At 38.6% G+C, this 20,000-nt stretch overlaps 1 protein-coding gene across 2 annotated transcripts; it reads left to right on the plus strand.

Moving 5' to 3' along the window:
* The first annotated feature begins 1,982 nt into the window (after window positions 1-1,982).
* On the plus strand, window positions 1,983-19,896 carry LOC133875252 (polynucleotide 3'-phosphatase ZDP). 2 transcript variants are annotated; one of them, XM_062313305.1, is made up of 11 exons: window positions 1,983-2,495; window positions 2,861-2,926; window positions 4,594-4,656; window positions 6,880-6,951; window positions 7,158-7,214; window positions 7,647-7,723; window positions 16,910-16,991; window positions 17,529-17,645; window positions 18,598-18,725; window positions 18,879-18,948; window positions 19,637-19,896. In XM_062313305.1, the coding sequence occupies exons 1-11, from the start codon at window positions 2,094-2,096 to the stop codon at window positions 19,682-19,684; spliced, it is 1,182 nt and encodes a 393-aa protein (XP_062169289.1). In that variant the 5' UTR covers window positions 1,983-2,093; the 3' UTR covers window positions 19,685-19,896. The 2 variants fall into 2 exon arrangements, with proteins under 2 accessions (XP_062169289.1, XP_062169290.1); XM_062313306.1 differs by having other exon boundaries at window positions 17,529-17,633.
* The last annotated feature ends 104 nt before the right edge of the window (window positions 19,897-20,000 follow it).

Raw genomic sequence — 20,000 nt, forward strand, 5'->3', positions numbered from 1 at the left:
CATCATGTATTCTGTATATATTTATTTGTAAATATAGTCTATGAGTTACAAGCTTACATTGAATATTGTTTAGGCATATTAATGAGATTGACATTACAAAAGATCTAAATCATGATATAATCCCTTGTGACTTATAAGTTATAAAGCCTAGTTCATACTTAGTGATGGAAATTGACATTCCACATGATAAGACTAAAATGTTAGGGAAAATTACATTTTAGCCATTCCAAACTACTAGTTATTTTAGAAGTAACTCTCAAACTACCAAAATGTTTTAAAAAGACCAATTTTGTCGAAATATGCCTATAATACCCCTATCACATGTCATTTTTCAATTAAAAAAATAAGAAATTTAAATTTAAAAATAATATATATATATTAAAAAAAATATGGGGGTGGCTAATTGGGGTGGCCGGCCACCCCCATTTTGGCCAAGAGGGTGGCTGATGCACCCCCAAGCCAAACCCTAATCTTTTATTTATTTATTTTTTAGGCCTTTGGGGGTGTTTCGGCTACCCCATTTTGGCCCAGCCACCCCAAAGGCCTTGGGGGTAGTTCGACTACTCCCAAACCAGTCTTTGGGGGGGGGGGCAATATTTGATTTTTTTGTAGTTTTTAATTTTTTTCATTGAAAAATGACATGTGGCAGAATATTATAGACAAAATGGGATTTTTTTTGAAACTTTTTGATAGTTTGGTGGACAAGAGTCCAAGGGTTAGTAGTTTGGGGGCAACTTCCAAAACGGTTGATAATTTGGGGGTTTAAATGTAATTTTTCCTAAAAATTATTATTTTTCGTTTTACTTTTTATGTCTTTTATACTTTTTGATTGTAGGTGCAGAGTAGCCCTAGAGAGAAAAAGAAGAAAGAAGAAAAAGGAGAGGTCACTTCACACCAAAAAAAAATAAAAAGAAAGAAAAGAAAGAAGAGAGGTGTTTGAGGAGGTCCCTCGCTCCGATGGTACTTTCCTCCTAGCCTTTCTAGGATTATAGATGTTTTTTGTCTTCTCCTTGACTTCGATCCAATGGAGCTTTTGTTCTCATAGTTCTTAAGAAGTGTTTGTTCTCCTAGTCCTTTTAGGGTTATGGAGCTTTGGGTCTCCTAGTCATTATAGGGCTATGGAGCTTTGTGTTTTTTTTTTTTTTTTGGTTTCTTTAGGCAGGAAGGCTAACACAAGATGTCTCGTAGGGAAGCGGTCTCTCTGTTAGTGTCGCCGGTGAAAGTTTGGCTGAACTATCTTCTTCTAGATCTACTTTTGAGGCCAGATCTATGTTTTTCTGTCGGTTCCTGCAAGACACGTGTAGTTTCTCTTTCGAAGTCAGCTTGTCTTGGGTGCTTTCTATAGTTGTTTTTTTTTCTCTGTTTTCTTAGAGTAGTTTTTGAAAGTCTGTCTATTAAATTTGTAGATTTTACTGGACTTTTTATGGCTTGTTAGCTAGATTAGTCATCTTTTCTTTGTTAGGGGTGTTTTTTTTTTTTTGAACATAAAGCTCGACTTCTTCATAGATAGAATAAAAACTGATCCCAACATTACAACAAAATTAGGATCTAAGGACTTGAAAGTCCCTAGTAATAGTCTCCAAAATACAAGGATAAATTTCTTCTAACCAAACATCATCAACAACATTAGTAATCGCAGTCTTAGGGGTGTTTTATTGTTAAAGAGTGGTTTAAACATTTGTCCTTGTAATATTTGTTTATTTGTAGGCAACACCCAAGTCGAATTTTTCTGGCTTAGTGTCTAGGGTGTCGATGTGTCTCTATTCACTGTATTTGTCTTCGGGCCTCTTCAGATTAATACATGGTAGCTCCGGTTATTTTGTTAAAAGAAAAAAGGAAAAAAATAAAAAAGATTGTAGGTGCACGGGTCACGACATAATTGATGCTCACGTAATATTGTGATGGTTTTCGTCAATTTTTTGAACGAAAATTGGGTGCAACCACTTATTTATTTATTTTAATAATTTTGGAAAAAGAGAAAAAGAAAGAAAAGAAAGCCCAAAACTAGCAACCAAAATGAAAAAACCAAGACCAGCAAATCTCTCCATCCAATGGCGGGAAAAAGTTAACCGTCTCTCCATCTTCCTCCCTGTATGCTAACAGTCTCCAGTCTCTGCTTCACGGCCCGTAACCCTATCTTCTCCCACCCAATCACCCTTTCCCAAACCTCCAATTCTCCACTTCTCTTTCTGAAACGTTTCTCTCTTTTCTGCCTTCAAAACCCGAAACGTTTTTCTTTCTTCTGCTTCCAGAAATCGCCAATGCCGCCTCCTCCTCCTCATTCTTCCCATGTAGTCGCCGAGTATGCGAAGTCGGACCGGTCCTCGTGCAAGGGATGCGCCAAAACGATCGTCAAGAAGGCACTGAGGGTGGGGATAGTGAGCCGAGACGCACGAGGGTTCGACATGACCAAATGGCACCACTTGGAGTGTTTTCCGGTCGGCACTGCCTCGATTGGCTCGGCCGAGACGATTAAGGGGTTCGAGGCCCTGCAGGTTTGGTTGGATTTTGTGAATTAGGCTTTAGGGTTTAGAGTTTGGGTTTTGCTTTGCTTGGTGATGAGAAAGTGGAGGAAATGAAAATCGAAAAACACTCTGGAAGTTTCTTCCGTGTTTTCGTGTCTTCTTTGGGTTTTAAATATTACCAAGGAATGCACTATGTCCACGGTTATTTTTCATTTTTGCTAAAGAAGTGTAATATCACTCTACCGGGTATATAATATATATATATATATATATATATATATATATATATATATATATATATATATATATATTATATTTAATATTTTTTTTTATCAGTTCTTGGTGCATATGGTAACTCTTCAATTACATTTTTACTTCTATGTTTGCGTTTACAGAGTAGTGACCAGGAAGCGCTGAAGGCTTTGTTGGATAAATTTGAGAAGTCTGTAAGAGATGGAGAGGTATGAATTGATTTTTATGCTATGGTTTGTAAAATATATAAAGGAAATAGATTATATAAAAGACGTGAAAATGTGCTTGATAGTCTGGCATGGTGCTCTGGTACAATGCAGATCTAGGTTCATGTTATAGATTATTTGCATTGTAAACAACGTTTGTTCTCAATTAATATTTTTGACAGTGCAAGGAATATGGGCCTGATTGGATTTGTTCTCAAAAAATGGTTTTCTGTTTTTAGAAACAAAAGAACCGAGATATGGACCAAACTTGTGATTGGGTTGGTGTTCTCTGTTTTTAGTTTTTGAGAACTCTTACTCAAAATGCCTATGTTTTTTTAGAACAAAATTTTGGTGTTCTCGGTATTTTCAGCTTATGTTCTTAAAAACTTTTGAAAACATGGAACATAATTCGGCTCATTAATGGCAGTTTCAAATTATAATTGTTGAGCTCTCACTCTCTCTGTCTCATCCATGGATCTCCATATCACTACGAATCTTCCTCCTCTGTCCTCATCCTTTTCTTCACAATCTCACCCTTTGGGGCTGATTGGCCTTGCTTGTGGATGGGTTTGATGCTTGGTTGCGGTTTGTGTGCGATTTTGGGTGATTTGGGTCCCAAACTGTTGTTGGCATAGACTGTGTTCAGTAGTTCAGTAGTTCAGGGAGTCTTGGCCATGGGCTCAGAGTGGTGGGGTGCTTGGCTTTGAGACGAGGGGGCTCTAACGGAGGTGCGGTGGTTGATGTCAGTGATGGGATTGAGGTTGTGGTGGTGTGAGGTGATTGAGTTTTTCTCAGGTCGTTGAAGGAGTTGCTGATGTCTTTTTTTTTCCTCCTTCCAGCACCATATCTACCACACTCCACCTTTCGCTTTCCTGCATTGTCAACTTTATTTAATTTCTTCGTCAACATCATCCCCAAAGTCTAAAGTGAATTTAGAATTAAACTAAAGCATGGCGATCAGTCTGTCCCAATGATATCTAAGTGTGGTTTATACCTCGCTGTGTAATTCCGTGTATTCTCAATGTAAAAAAGAAATCCATTTGCACAAACCATGTCCCCTGTAGAACTAGTCTAACCCCACAGGTCAATTTCAGGCAATTCCATTTCGGGGATTTCAAATTCATCATTGTGGTAGTGGCATGGTGGTGTTGTTGTGATATTGTTTTTTTCCGTGTGGTCTTGTGGGCATGGGATGGGGCGATTGTGTTTTTATTGGTAGAAGGTGGTGGGAGAGAGTAGGCCAGAGAGAGACTCTGTGACAGAGAGAAGGGGAAGAGTGTTTCAATTGTGACTGGGGAAGAGGAGAAAGGGGAAAGGTATTATTGTTACCAAACAAGTTTTCAGTTTTTTTTTTTTGGTGTGATCAAAATAAAATGTGTTACTAGCAGCAGTAATAGAAATGTGTGTGGATTCTTGCTTTTATTTTATTTAAAATCCTTTTTGTATGATATGCTGTATCATTGGTTGATTTGGAGTGGCCTCGTCTGTTGGATAACATCTGCCATAACTACGCGGCCTTTTTACTTTTTTTTCTTTTTGTTGTTGTGAATTTCATAATTATATTGTCACTTTTCCTGGATGGATATGGAAAATTGGTTTCCTGTCAACTTTGTATTTACTTCAGAATTATGTGCCCGTAGTTTTATTTTTTTTTCATCTTTCATAAACAGGTTCATGAAAGGGATGAAGATGAAGAAAATAAACTAGAGGAAAGGGATGCAAAGAAAGCCAAGGTAGCCGAATGCTCTTTTGGAGTGGGTTAAATTATTATGATAATTATTCAGTAATTACTTATCATCCCTCTGCGCTTTAAGGGTTGCGCCCCTCTGGGCTTTTTTTATAAATTGCAATTACTTATCAAAAAAAATTATTCAGTAATTTCATGCATCTCTTGCTTGGATATTTACAGTATTTGGACAGACCAGCTGTAATTAATAAGAATTTCTAAAATCCTAAATGTTGTTTATGGACCCTAGCATCAGACAGTTGCTATTGCAGTTACTAAACTCATTTCCAAGCTGAAGTGTGCTTCCCAAGAAGCCCTCTTTCAATACCTTGAGGGCATATCTTTGATATGTAATTCCTAAAGCATAGGGTGCTATCTTTTCTTATCATAGTTTACTTCCTATCATGAGCTTTTAGCCTGTGAGGATGTGATACTTGTGCCAAACTGACATCAATCTTCATTTATGTGATTCAAGTTTGGAATTATAGAAGTTTTACTCATCTTTGTTTAGAAACTTGTTCTTATGCATGCGACTAAATAGTAAAAGACAGAGGCATATATGTTTAACACTAAATTTGCGAAGAGAAACATATGTAGCCATGCCCCATTGGGAGTTGTCATGTCGAACATCTTGTGTTCATGCCAAAGAACAATACTTGTTTCCTTGTCCAGAAATAAAGCTTTTGGCACATTCTGTTGGAATTCTGGCTAGATATTTTGATCATGTTCAAAATCGTTGTCCTGCATTTTTTTCTTTCCATTATCTCCAGATTATATTGCCTTTTTCTACCTACAATTTGCAAGATCTTTCCTTTCCCTGCTTCTGTAGCAGGTGGCTGTGTTTGCAACTATCAAATATATTATGATGTTTCAATTTTTTAGATCTTCCCTCGGTCTTTCATGTTTCTGAGAACAAAATGTTACATGAATTGGCATATTTACTAGTTTTGAAATTGAGAAATGATATTTTTACATCTCTTATACATCTCCCATACATTTTTTTTCTAAATCAACCATTGGATTTGTGTGGATCCTATAGATTTAATGGTTGATTTTAAAAAAAGATGTCCATGTAACATGTCTCTCTAAAATTTATGCTTGTTGTGCGGTGACATGTATTTGACTGGACCTCAAATATTTGAGCCAAGGCACTTGAAAATTTGTCATAATTGTGCAGTTTTGACAAATATTGAAGTGATTTAAGTTCTAGATATCAGAATATGCCTGAGTGATCTGAAATCAGTTTGATCTAGACAGGGTTTGGTTAAAACACATTCGGTATTACTAGTTTGTGCTTCTGCAGACTTGATACTTTATATCCTTGTTTTTTGAAAGTTGTAAGTATGGTCGTTCGACCCCCCCCCCCCCCCCCCCCCCCCCCCCCAAAAAAAAAAAAAAAAAACTAAATTAGCTGCACACCATTTACTTTTCTACAACCATTCTGGCGCTGGGCAGAACTAAAATTGTTTTGAAAGGTGTATGATAGCGGCAAAAACTAAGAATTGAATATTGAAAATGGAATTCAGGAAGAGAGAAAATAACAAATAGGGAAGAGAAAGACCTTAGTTGCCCTAAAAAGCAAATAGAGAAATAACTCCGAAAGACTGATATTTAATTGATACTTCAAAACTTCATTCCAAAATAATATAAGCATGCCTTTATATAGGCTAAGTTAGAGTACTTTCCAAGCAGAATACTTGGAGAAAAAGAAATAAATAAAAATACAAAAATAACCCTAAACTTGGAGACAAAGCAAAATACTTGTAGAGAAAGTAAAATATATTATTCTAAAAATAATCTTCAAATATTTTATATGATTCTTTCTATTCTTGTGTTGATCTTATTCAAAAAATAATCTTCAAATCTTATGCCTGTTTTTCTCTTGCATTACATTCCATGTTTTCTTGTGGGTGTGGGTGGGTGGGAGAATTTTAGACATAAACCCTGGACTGGCTTGGTCATACAAATTGCACTGAATTCATGAGAATTGTGAGTTCAACGTACCACCACATGATTGTGAGTTCAACATACCACCACATGTAAAAAGCAGTTGATCACGTGGCCTGGTGCTGACTTTAGGTGGACTATTTCTAATTTATTTTCTTATATGTGTTTCAGCCTTCTTATAATAAAGCTGATCTTGTACATTGTTTCTCAATGTTCTTTGATTGCCTTTTATTATCAACTTGTTATTTTGTTCATTTATATAGTTACCCACAATTGCTTGCAGTTTTCTACATCTGATGGGGAAACCAATTCAGATATAGCCTTCTCAGTTTCAGATGTCAAGAACAAGTACAAAGTATGATCCATTCTCATTGTTTGCTTTTCTCTTTAACAATTCAATGGTTTTGGCACATTTTTAGTGGTAAATTCCTAGTAGGTATTGATTGCAGTACTAGTATCTGCTTGTAATTTTTGTAGCATCATACAACTTCTTTATCTCGTATACTTTTAGCACCCTCTACTAAGTTTTGCTATGTTTTTATTTTTTATTCTCTCATTCAGGATGCTACACTACAACCAAAATGGAAGGCATTCAAGACGATCATATTTCTTGAACGGGTGAGATTATAATCTTATATATGATTTTTCGTCTTTCTAGGTCGCTTGTTGGTCCTGGATAAAGAGTATAGATTATAAAATATAATTGTTAATCTAATGATCAAGAATCTGCATTAAATTACTTCAAAGTTCTGCTACTCAAATGAATAAATGTGATGCTGGAATTATATTTTTTTTTTTTCAAGTTCCATGCACAATTCAGGTCAAAGATTAGTCAACCGTGCCGGTTCCTGCACTTTTTACCCATTGACACACATTTATTTTACTGCTCTTAGTGGCAGTTTGATTGCTTATTATGTAGAATGCAAGTTCCAAGTCTCACTTGCATTTGTAGGTTTTTGGTCTAAACATCTTCAATTATTCATGCTCAGCAGAAAAGCAGCAGTTTTATGTTCTTCACATGGTCTTTATGTGTTTTTCCACTTTCTGCAGGATGATGGTCTTCACGATTCAAATAAAATTGCTGCATTTGATTTTGATGGAACTCTTGCGAAAACATCTGTGAATAGGTATGAATGTATCTGTATATGCTTGAGGCGTTTATCTTGGAAAACATTTAGCGAATTTTCTGAATTTTATTCATTGTATAGTTTCCAAGAGCATTATAATCTAACAAGTTTTGGCTAATAGAAAATGGTGGAAATGACATTTTTACAAGTGCCGACAGATTTGCTGAGTGTGGTGTCTGAAGGTAGGGCTTGGATGTCTAGGCTTTTTGGTCCTTGCGCAGGAAGTGTCGGTGGAGGATCATTTGCTTGGAAAGGGAATTTTTCAGGGGAGCTGGTTGTCTCTGGGTTGAACGGGTGGGGGTTGCCGTTGAAGCCTCTTCAGGATTATCTTTGTATGCAGGCAAAGGATGGTGTGGGGAATTCCAACAGCCAGCAAACTGGTTGCTCAGAATTGGTTGTGTTTCAAGAGGGTGATCAGCCTAATGCAGTGGCAGATAGTGGGAAGGTTTTCTGGGAAGTGGATGTGGTGGAGAGAGAAGGTTCGGTGGGATCGGTGTCTCCTCTAAATACCTATGCTAAGTCAGAGGGGGATCTCTCAGGTTACTCTGATTGGCTCATTCAGCGTGCGAATGAGATTTATCCCATTTTAGGGATTTCGTTTGAGGGTCATAAGTTACAATTGCTGGATTTCTTGTCGTTTATTGAAGAGGATCGTCGTTTAGGTGAGGATGGAGCTCTGTCTGGTGGGGGGAAGAAGGGAAAAAGGGAGGTTAAGAATTTGGAGTGTTCCATTAACTACGATGCTAGAGGATCATGCTCAAGCCGTGGGAAAAGGAAGACGAGAGGGCATCTAGTTGTGTTATGAAGCCAAGAATTCTGTCTTGGAATGTGAGGGGGATGAATAAGAGAAACAAACGCCTAAGGAATAGTAACTTGCTCAGAGATTGGAAGGCGGATATCATTTGCTTCCAAGAAACAAAGATTCATGGTATTTCGAGTAGCTTTGTGCGCAGTCTCTGGGGCTGCAATCATGCGGATTGATGTTGTCTAGACTCCTGTGGGGCCTCAGGGGGCATTTTGATCATGTGGGACAATAGGGTGGTGGAGAAAGTTGATGTGTGTTTGGGGGTTTTTACTCTCGCTGTTTCCTTTAGGAATGTAGTGGATCGTTTCGTCTGGGCTTTCGCAGGTGTTTACGGTCCGAATTCTGATATGGATAGGAGTCTGCTCTGGGATGAGTTGGCTGGGATTCTTAGTTGGTGGAGCTTGCCGTGGTGTATAGGAGGCGATTTCAATGTTGCTCGTTTCCCTAGTGAAAGGTTTGGTGAGGGTAGTAGGTCTACTATGAGAGAGTTCTCTAATTTTATCTCTGAGATGAGTATCATGGATTTTCCTCTCGCTGGGGGTGCTTTTACCTGGTCACGTACTTTTGATCCTCCTGTGTGGTCTAGGATTGATCGTTTTCTAGTCTCCCCTGATTGGGAAGCTCGGTTTCCTGTGTCGTCTCAAAAGAGGCTTCCTCGCCTTTATTCAGATCACTTTCCGATTCTTCTTGATTGTGGTGACTTCTCTAGGGGGAACAGGTCTTTCAAATTTGAGAACACGTGGCTTAAAGCAGAAGGTTTTGTGGGGAAGGTGAAACATTGGTGGGATTCTTACTCGTTTCAAGGTACCCCTAGTTTTGCCTTTGCTTGTAAACTAAAGGCATTGAAAAAGGATTTGAAGATTTAGAATGAAGAGGTTTTTGGTAAGGTAGAGAGGAACAAGAGGAAGTTGTTTGAAGAACTTCAGGCTTTTGATGCTATTGAAGGAAGTAGGGCTTTAGTTGAGGAGGAGCTTTAGAAGAAGACAGAGATAGTCAGAGAGATAGAGAGGTGCTCTCTTTTGGAGGAGGTAAGCTGGCGGCAAAAATCTAGAGTCTTGTGGTTAAAAGAAGGAGACAAGTGTACTAAATTCTTCCACTCCATAGCAAATTCTAACAGAAGGTACAACTCTATTGACTCTTTATTGATTGGAGATACTCTTTCTTCTAATAAGACAGAAATTGGCGTTCACGTGGTTGAGTTCTATCAAAAGCTATTTCATGAGCCAAGTAGGTGGAGGCCTAGGGTGGATGGTATTTCCTTTGATTCTATTTCAGATTCTGATGCTAGTTGGTTGGAGAGAGCGTTCGAAGAGGAGGAGGTCAAGAAGGTAGTGTTAGCTATGAATGGTGATAAGGCATCGGGTCCTGATGGCTTTTCTATGGCCTTCTTCCAAGCATGCTGGGATGTCGTGAGAGTGGACATTATGAAGGTTTTTGATGAGTTTCATGCCAGAGGTCTGTTTGAGAAGAGCCTGAATGCTTCGTTTATTTCTCTTATTTCGAAGGTTCCAGGGGCTAACTCCATCAAAGATTTTCGGCCTATTAGTTTGGTGGGAGGCATCTACAAGATTATTGCTAAAGTTTTAGCAAACAGATTGAAGTCAGTCTTGGAGAAGGTCATTTCCAAATCTCAGAGCGCTTTTATCAAAAGAAGGCAGATTCTTGATCTGATTCTTATTGCTAATGAATGCATTGATAGTAGGCTTAGATCGGGGGTACCAGACATCATTTGCAAAATGGACTTGGAGAAAGCATACGATCATGTTAACTGGGATTTTCTTTTGTATATGTTGAGGAGGTGTGGCTTTGGGGAAAAATGGTGTAGGTGGATAGCTCATTGTATATCAACTGTGCGGTTTTCGGTGTTAATCAATGGCTCCCCTTTTGGTTTTTTAAGTAGCTCTTGAGGTCTGAGACAATGGGATCCTTTGTCACCCCTTTTGTTTGTTTTTGTGATGGAAGCCTTGAGCCGTATGATCTCAGCTGCAGTTAGTGGGGGTTTGTTGGAAGGTTTTAAAATAGGTGACGCAGATTTCTCGCATCTTCTGTTTGCAGATGACACTCTGATTTTTTGTAGTGCTCTTGATTCTCAGTTACGTAATTTGCGGAGTCTCTTCCTCTTGTTTGAAGCAGCTTCGGGGTTGAAGGTTAATTTGGCTAAGTCAAATTTAATTTCAGTGGGGCTTGTTGATCAAGCGGAAAGGCTAGCCGACATTTTAGGGTGTGGGTTTGCAACTTTGCCCGTTAAGTATCTTGGTCTTCCTTTGGGGGCCTCCTATAAGTCCACTCATATTTGGGATGGGGTTGTTGAGAAGATTGAACGTTGTTTGGCTAGTTGGAAAAGGATGTATCTCTCTAAGGGTGGTAGAGTAACCCTTATTAAGAGTACCCTTGCCAATGTGCCTACTTACTTTTTGTCCCTGTTCCATCTCCCGAGGAGTGTTGCCGCTCGCTTAGAGAAGCTTCAACGGGATTTTCTTTGGGGTGGTTTGGGTGAAAAATCTAAATTTCACTTGGTGAGGTGGTCGAAAGTCTGTTCCCCAATTTCAGATGGGGGGTTGGGTATTCGGAATTTGTTGTTGTTCAACCATGCTTTGTTAGGTAAATGGTTGTGGCGGTATGGAATAGAGAGAGAAGCTTGGTGGAGAGTTGCGGTAAATGCCAAGTATGGTAGTTTGTGGGGTGGGTGGTGCTCCCGCGAGCCTGTAGGTGCTCATGGGGTGGGGCTGTGGAAGAATATCAGGAAAAGGTGGGGGAGTTTCTCTGGTTTCTCTGGTTTCTCTAGATTGGAGGTGGGGGATGGGGTTAGGACAAAATTTTGGCATGATCTGTGGTGCGGGGATAGGGTGTTGAAGGAAGCTTTTCTTGTTCTTTTTGCTATTGCTCGGATGAAGGAGGCTTCCGTTGCGGATAATATGGAGGTTTTGGGCGGCTCTATCCAGTGGAATGTGAGCTTTGTTAGAGAGGCGCATGACTGTGAAGTGGGTGTCTTTGCTTCCTTCTTTCATGTGTTAATTTAGCCATGGTGAGTAGAGATCGTGCTGACAGGCTTAGGTGGGTCCCTTCCAAGAAAGGGGTGTTCAAGGAAGTCCTATTTCAACTCCTTGGCCGGCGGTGAGGGTAGTCGTTTCCCTTGGAAGAGTGTGTGGAGGACTCAGGCTCCTTCGAGGGCTGCGTTCTTTGCGTGGTCGGCAACCCTTGGAAAGATTCTTACAACGGAGAATCTCAGGAAGCAAAAGATCATCATTGTGGATAGATGCTACTTGTGCAAAAGAGACGGGGAAATTGTGGACCACCTTCTTCTTCATTGTGATGTGGCTTCCACTTTGTGGAATCATGTATTTTCTCGGTTTGGTATGTCTTGGGTTATGCCTAGGAGAGTTGTCGATTTATTTTCTTGTTGGTAGAAGGTGGGTAGGTCAAGGAGTGTTGCAGTTTGGAAGATGGTGCCTATATGCATTCTTTGGTGTGTTTGGAATGAGAGAAATCTTAGGTGTTTTGAAGCCTTGGAGAATTCCATGGAGAATATTGTTGCATCGTTTTTACATTTGTTGTATCTTTGGACGGAGGCTTTTTTGTCATCTGTGTTTTTTAGCTTTTCTGATTTTCTTGTTCGTTTTTTTTTGCCTTCTTAGGCGTTTCCTTGTGTATACTTCCAGTGTACTTAGAGGGGCGTCTTACACTTTTTTTTTTATAAAATTTCATTTACTTAGCAAAAAAAAAACAAACAAGTCACCTCATGTATTGGAGCCTAATCTATGGCGCTGACATGTATCTATTGTCAAAAGAACACATTGTTGAAAATTATCCAATACATGATATTGAATTACAGAAGGTTGTTGAGTGTGCGGCGGTGGTCTACTCCCTTGATGTTTTCTTCAGGAATGTTGTTGATCATTCCACCTGGGCCTTTGCAGGTATTTATGGCCCTATTCTGATAGGGATAGAAGGCTTTAATGGGATGAATTGGTTGGCTTGCTTAGTTAGTGGAACCTGCCATGGTGTATTGGGGTGATTTTATTGTCACTCGCTTTCCCAGCGAAAGGTCGGGTGCAACGCGTTTATGTTCTGCCATGATGTAGTTCTCTAACTTTATTTCTGATCAGGGCCCGATGGACCTTCCTCTTGTTGGTGGTGCCTATACATGGTCAATTTCACATGATCCTCCCGTGTAGTCCAGGATTGATAGATTCTGTATCTCTCAAGAGTGGGAAGCTTTCTTTCTTGGTGTTTCCTAGAAAAGGCTCCCCTGCCTTTGTTCAGATCATTTCCCCATCCTTCTTGATTGTGGCAATGTTCTAAGGGGGAGTAGGCCCTTCAAATTTGAAAACATGTGGCTAAAGGTGGAAGGTTTTGTGGGCTTGGTGAAACAATGGTGGGATTCTTACCATTTCCAAGTTACGCCAAGTTTTGTCTTAGCTGCAAGCGTAAGGCTTTGAAATTAGATTTGAAGAAATGGAATAAGGTGGTGTTTGGCAACGCTGAAAGGAAAAAGAGGAATCTTCTAGATAATTACGGGTTTTTGATGTCATTGAAGAAGGAAGGGCCATAGGTGTGGAGGAGAAAACAAAGAAGGCAGAAGTTGTTAGTGAGTTAGAAAGTTCTTCTCTCATGGAGGAGGTGTGTTGGATATAGAAATCTAGTGTGTTGTGGTTAAAAGAGGGGTATAAGTGCACTAAATTTTTTTTCACACCATTGCAAACTTTGATAGAAGGAATAACTTTATAGACCCCTTATTGATTGGCGGTAGACTCTCTAACAATCAGGTAGAGATCAACAAGCACATTGGCCAGTTCTATCCTAAGTTATTTACTGAGTAGTGTAGTTGGAGGCCATTGGTGGATGGTCTTTCCTTTGACTCCATTTTGAAGTTTGAGGCTTGTTAGTTGGAGAGAGTTTTGGAGAGGAGGAGGTGAAGAAGGTTGTGACAGCGATGGGTAGTGACAAGGCGTCGGGTGACGATTTCTCTATGGTGTTCTTCCAAGCTTGCTGGGATGTGCTAAGAGTGGATATTATGAAGATTTTTAGGGATTTCCATGCTAGAGGTTAGTTTGAGAAGAGTCTCAATGCTTCGTTTATTTCACTTATTCCAAAGATTTCAGGTGCTATCGATCTCAAGGACTTCTGCCCGATTAATGTTGTGGGAGGTATCTTCTAAATTATTGCTAAGATCTTATTAGCTAATAGGCTTAGGATGGTAATGGAGAAGATCATCTTTAAGTCTCAGCGTGCCTTCATTAAAGGTAGGTAGATTCTTGTTCCGGTTCTTATTGCCAATGAATGCCTTGATAGTAGGCTCAAATCTGGCGAGCTAGGTGTCATTTGTAAAATGGATTTGGAGAAAGCATATGATCATGTGAGCTGGGATTTTTTGTTGTATATGCCGAGGTGGTGTGGCTTTGGAGAAAAATGGTGCTCATGGATAGCCTATTGAATTTTCTCAGTGTGCTTTTCGGTCTTGGTTAACGGCTCTCCTACAGGTTTCTTTAGTAGCTCCCGTGGGTTGAGGCAAGGGGATCCCTTATCCCCCCTGCCGATTGTTTTTGTGATAGAGGCTATGGGTAGAATGATATTTGCTGCGGTTAGTGGAGGGGTTGCTGGATGGTTTCTCAGTGGGCAATACTACCTTCTTTCATCTTCTAGTTGTGGATGATACTCGGATATTTTGTGATGCTTTTCCTACTCATTTGCGTCCTATGCGAAGCTTATTCTTGTGCTTCGAAGCTACGTCAGGTTTAAAGGTGAATTTGGCCAAGACAAAATTGGTTCTTGTGGGGAATGTTACTTAGGTGGGAAGGTTGGTCCGAATTCTAGGGTGTGGTATTTCCACTCTGCCAGCCAAGTATCTTGGTTTACTGTTGGGGGCTTCCTATAAAGCTAAGCATATATGGGACGGCGTTATTGAGAAGGTGGAATATCGGCTGGCCAGTTAGAAAATGATGTATTTGTCCAAGGGTGGTAGGGTTACCCTCATCAAAAGTACTTTCGCTAAATTGCCTATGTATTACATGTCTCTCTTCTCTCTTTCGGTGAGTGTTGATAACTGTATTGAGAAGATCCGGCGGGATTTCTTGTGGGGTGGGTTTGGTGAAGAGTTCAAATATGTTATTTGGTGAGTTGGTCTAAGGTTTGTTCACCAATCTATGGGGGAGGGTCGGTAATCAGAAATTTGACGGTGTTTAATCATGCTCTCTTAGGTAGATGGTTGTGGTGCTACAGGCTTGAGAAAGAGGCTTGGTGGAGAGTAGTGGTGGACTCTAAATATAGTAGTTTATGGATAGGGTGGTGCTCTCTTGAGCCTGCAAGAGCCTTTGAGGTGGGGTTGTAGAAGAATATCAGGAAAGGGTGGGAAAAACTTTCCAGCTTTACCAAATTTAAGGTGGGGATGGTTCCAGGATTAGCTTTTGGCATGACTGGTGGTGTGGTGAAGCAGCTCTAAAGGTAGCTTTCCCAGTTTTATATGGTCTTGCTTGTGCGAAGGACGCCTTTATTGCGGCTAATTTGGAGTTTTTGGGCGGCTCCAACCTGGGGAACATGAGCTTCACTAGAGCGACACATGATTGGGAGTTAGATGTCTTTGCCTCTTTTTTCCAGGTGTTATATTCAATTAGACTGAGAAGAGGTTGTGTAGATCAGCTATGGTGAGATTCTTCCAAAAGAGGATTGTTCAAGGTCAAATCCTTCTATTGCTCTTTGGCTTCTTCTGAAGGTAGTTGCTTCCCCTGAAAGAGTATTTGGCGGACTCAGGCTCCTTAAAGAGCAGTCTTTTTTGCGTAGTCGGAGGCTCTTGGCAAGATCCTCACCTTGGATGATCTTAGGTGGAGCGTCATCATGATGGACAGATGTTACATGTGCAAGCGGAATGGGGAGTCTGTGGACTATCCTCTTCTTCATTACAATGTAGCTTCCACTATTTGGAGTGTTTTTTTTTTTTTTTTTTCTCAGTCTTTTTGGGATATCCTTGGTTATGCCTAGACGTGTTGTTGATCTGTATAACTGCTGGTGGTTCTTTGGCAGGCCAAGGAGTGCTGCGCTGTGGAAAATGATGCCTAGGTGCCTCTTTTAGTGTTTATAGAGGGAAATGAAGATAAAAACTTTGAGGACAGGGAGAGGAGTATGGGCGGAGGCGTATGTGTCTCGTATGTCGATTAGTTTTAGTGACATTCTTGTTCATTTTGTTCTTTGTAGTTAGGTGGTTCCTTTTGTATACTTTTTATGTATTTAAGGGTGCCTTACACTTTCAATGAGATTAGTTATTACTTATAAAATAAAAATAATAAAATTAATAATTACAGAATTTTATGATATCCTAAATTTCCGTAACCATCAACAATAATGGATCCTTACTTTTGAAATGTAAAACGAGAGAAATAATTAGAAATATTTCTTTTAATGGTAAATCATAATTTATAACTTTACTCCTTCATATGGTGGAAATCAAGTAGTTTGCTACATGAATTATTTATTCGTCCTGGTAATGACAAAATAAATGATAGACAAGTAATGTTTGGGGATGAAACAAAAGAGGATATTAATTTTTCAAGCCAGTTGTGGACACTTTTTAGAACAGCAGCGAATTTGTTGTATCTCAATTGATGCATTACTTCTGTAAATAATCTGCAAATGTGGTTGGTCAACCAGCGAAACTTCTCTAAAGGTTCATGGAGTTTCCAAAAAGTACAGATTTTTCCTCTCTGTGTCTTTCTCTCTGTGGGTTGGGAGGCTGGTGTGAGAGGAGGTTTTTCACTTTTCGTACTTAAAACATTAATATCAGCAGAAGTCTTAGCTTCAGAGTGTGCTTATAAGCCTTTCCTAAAAAAACCGTTCAATTTACAGCTTTTTTTTTTTTTGGGGCGGGGGGGAGAGGGTATACCTATCACTTTTGTTTGTGAGCAAGCTGATGTTTGTTCGTTTGTCCAAAGAGCAAGTTTTCTGTTCTGGACTTCTTATTTTTCTGAGTCATTTACTTGTTGATATTTCTTGAGTTTGGAACTTCATTTTGTGATTGGTAGTAACCAATGTTGTTATCCCCGGTGGTTGTTGTTCTTCATGATCTCTAGTGCAATTTAACCAGCCTGTGTTAATTGATCAAGTAATTTAGGATATCGCTAGAAAGAGATTCGGAAAAACTAATTTGGTGGCTTCCTCTCAGAATTGCTGAATCTGTCTATATCTCTTCATGGTTTAGTTTTCTAATCTGTAACATAATCCAACTTTCTTCATACGTGATCATCACCATCATATCATCTCTAATTTACTTTTTGGATGGATTGTCCTGCAAGTTTAAGGAAACTTTTTTTATGTGTACAACTTATCTCACTTAAAGTTAAGTGTTATCTGATTTTATTGATTGACCACCTAATATGCTTTTCTACTTTCAGAATAGGCGCGGATGCTTGGTCCCTTATGTATCCTTCAGTTCCTGATAAGCTACAGAGGTTGTACAATGATGGCTACAAACTGGTTTGTTTCCTTTCTTCATTAAAGCTAGCTGAAATTTTATTTAGGGTAAATTACACTAACCTGTCTTGAGGTTTGGGGAAATATCCTGAACTTAACTTCTATTTTCAAAAACAACACTCTGCCCACTGAGGTTCGTGATCCATATGACAGATACACCCTTACAACCAGCCATGTGCCATTACAAATTGTGATCAAATATATATATATATTGTCAAATTATATTCTCATCTAAAAACAACCTCAGATAATGGTTACTAACTAGACTGGTTATATGATAAGGAAAATCAGGAAAAGAGAAAATATCAGCCTCTAGAGACAGATTGTCATTTCTGAAAATAGGAGGCAAGTGCCTCACATTTTCCCAAAGCTCAAGAGAGATTGGCGTAAATTACCCTTTTATTTAAATGTGGTCTGATTCTTGCAATTTTTATAGTACCTTTTACTTTGTTCAATTGTATGGCTTGCTTTCACGTGAAAGTTTTGTCTCGGTAAGTTTTTATAGATTTCTTTTGTAATTATCATGTATACTACTATCAGGTAATCTTCACCAATGAATCGAATATTGAGCGCTGGAAGAATAAGAGACAGGTAGCAGTGGACTCAAAAATTGGACGCCTCAACAATTTTATCAAGCAAGTGAAGGTACCAATTCAGGTAGTTGAGATGACAGTTTTGTATTGGTCTTTGTGATGTTATCAATAATGCAAGCTCATTTGTGTAACAACTGTGAAATTATCTATGTTTAGAACTCTGCTGTCATTCTTGGAGATGTCTGGATCAAGTTTGTCCTTATTTTGAAATCATGGCATTTGGTGTATGAAGAAAAATAATTAAGCTGCTTTTCTCATTAGACAGTGAAGTGTTTTTTTTTTTTTTTTTGAAGTTGACAATCAAATCATCTCAGCTTCACATCAAGTTTTAAATTATTCCAAGTTCTCTTTTTCTCCCGATTTGAATTTTGAATGTCACTAAGCGGGTGCATTATAAGTGGTTGGGTTTGTCTTATCTACATGCCTGTTGCTGTATAATTTTTTTTGTTGTCATGTTGGGCTGTAATCCCTTTTTGTTTTTGTTTTTCTGTTTTGAAGTGAAGCTTTTATCATCAGGCGAGACATACACATAGGCGTGTATTCAGTTCTAGCTTCTGACTTATTTTATTTTTCCGGACAATTGTTAAGAACTTGATCAAGCCTTGGAACAATATTTCGAGAACTAGTAAGCTATAAATTCAAAATTCAGTAAGGACTTGATTGTTGCCACTCTAGCATGCATGGCTGTTTATGTGGTTGTTCATTCAAAGGGATCAAGTTCCTGGATCATCTTGTTAATGGGTGTATTCATTAAATTCAATCTATCTGAGAGCAGTTGTCTGTTAATGGTTGGCCTTTGTTTTATGCCTTGCTATGATTTTTTTTATTTTTTATTTTTAATGAATAAATGCCTTGCTATGATAAATGCAGACATTTCAAAATAAAATAGCACTTCAGTGTGGTGACTCTGTCCTATTGTTTTGTCAATTTAATCAATGAGATAATGGTAGATCGTACTGATATGAAAAGTATCCAGTCAAATATGCAAGTTGACTTGCAATTATGTTTTTGTGCAGGTCTTCATAGCTTGTGGGTTAGGTGAATCTTCTCGTCAAGCAGCCGATGCCTTTCGTAAACCGAATCCGGGAATGTGGCATATTATGGAAAAGCACTTCAACTCTGGCATTTCCATTGATATGGATCAGTTAATTTTCCTTCCCTTTAATTATTTGCATGGTTTCTATTCCTGGTATTCTCAATATTGAACAAATCTTCAGTGCTATCTTGTTCATACTTCTATCAAAATTAATTTGGATACTTGTTTTTATAACATTTAAAAAGAATCTCTGCATTGTAGATCCTTCTACGTTGGTGACGCAGCTGGGAGACGGGACGATCACAGTGATGCTGATATTAAATTTGCACAGGTGGAAATATAGTTTTTTTTTTTTTTTTTTTCTTTCGAACTAATCCTGATTTACCATTCCATGTTGTGTTTTAGTGTTCTTTGAACCAATTATTTTATTTCATCTGCAACTTTCGTAATTTTTGTTTGCCTTTCTCCTGTTCATGCTAGTCCACAATTATGCTTCATGCAGACAAGTGAAACTTTTTCATTACCCTTCTCAACCATACTAGTTATGGATGGTTCCTTTCTAAACATGTTTTTAATATGGATTTCAGAATGGAAATTTGCTGAAGTTGCACAATAGTTTCCCCTATTTCATAACAGAGAGCTTATCTTTTCTTCACTATAAATAACTTAAATTAGGGAATTATATAACTAGTATTTTGTGGAAACTTTACACTATGAAACTGTAATTAGGACTTTCATGGTGCATCTTCCCTGGGTTAAATTTAGTGTAGTAGGATCACCTTATGGTCTTAGGCTGTTTAGCTTTCTCTCTCCTCTGAAATTTTGTGTTTTTATTGAGAAAGTTCAATTTTACTATAAAACTTTTTTGATTTTTCCAATCTACCCAAAAAATGCTTTTGAGTGGTTGGACATCGGCAAGGTTGCATCTTCAGTTAGCATTAGATAAGAGATGGTCTGGTGCCCATAAATATCCTAGGTTAAAGAGGGTTTATTATCTGCAAATTTTTCTGTTGTTGCAGGCCATTGGTTTGAAATTTTATGTCCCCGAGGAATACTTTGGCGCCTGAGGAATTTAGTGGTCATCTGCTTCTGAAGGCTTAAAGTCAGCGTCACATGCATTGGCAGTTAATATTGCGATGACTAGTGATGATCTTGACTTATAATTTATGTTGTTTTCCCCATCACTTCCTAATTTCTCATCAGTTTTTATGGTGTATTGGGATCTTACTGTAAACTTTTGAGATAAGCTTAAGTAGAATAGCATTTTCTTTTTGATTGATTCCTCTCTTGTAAGCAGAGTCAGTTCTCTCTGTTTCTCGTTTGATTTGAAAATTAGAGACCTTTTTTTTAACCTAATTATTGATCAGTTAATGACTGTCCAGG

Source organism: Alnus glutinosa, chromosome 8, assembly GCF_958979055.1.
Source record: "Alnus glutinosa chromosome 8, dhAlnGlut1.1, whole genome shotgun sequence".
In the NCBI taxonomy this organism is placed as follows: domain Eukaryota; kingdom Viridiplantae; phylum Streptophyta; class Magnoliopsida; order Fagales; family Betulaceae; genus Alnus; species Alnus glutinosa.

Excerpts from the sequence above, each read along its gene's own strand:
- LOC133875252 (XM_062313305.1), top strand. The coding sequence starts at position 2,094 with ATGCTAACAGTCTCCAGTCTCTGCTTCACGGCCCGTAACCCTATCTTC. Across the intron at positions 2,496-2,860 it reads AGGGGTTCGAGGCCCTGCAG|AGTAGTGACCAGGAAGCGCT; the intron begins GTTTGGTTGGAT and ends TTGCGTTTACAG. Across the intron at positions 4,657-6,879 it reads GGGATGCAAAGAAAGCCAAG|TTTTCTACATCTGATGGGGA; the intron begins GTAGCCGAATGC and ends AATTGCTTGCAG.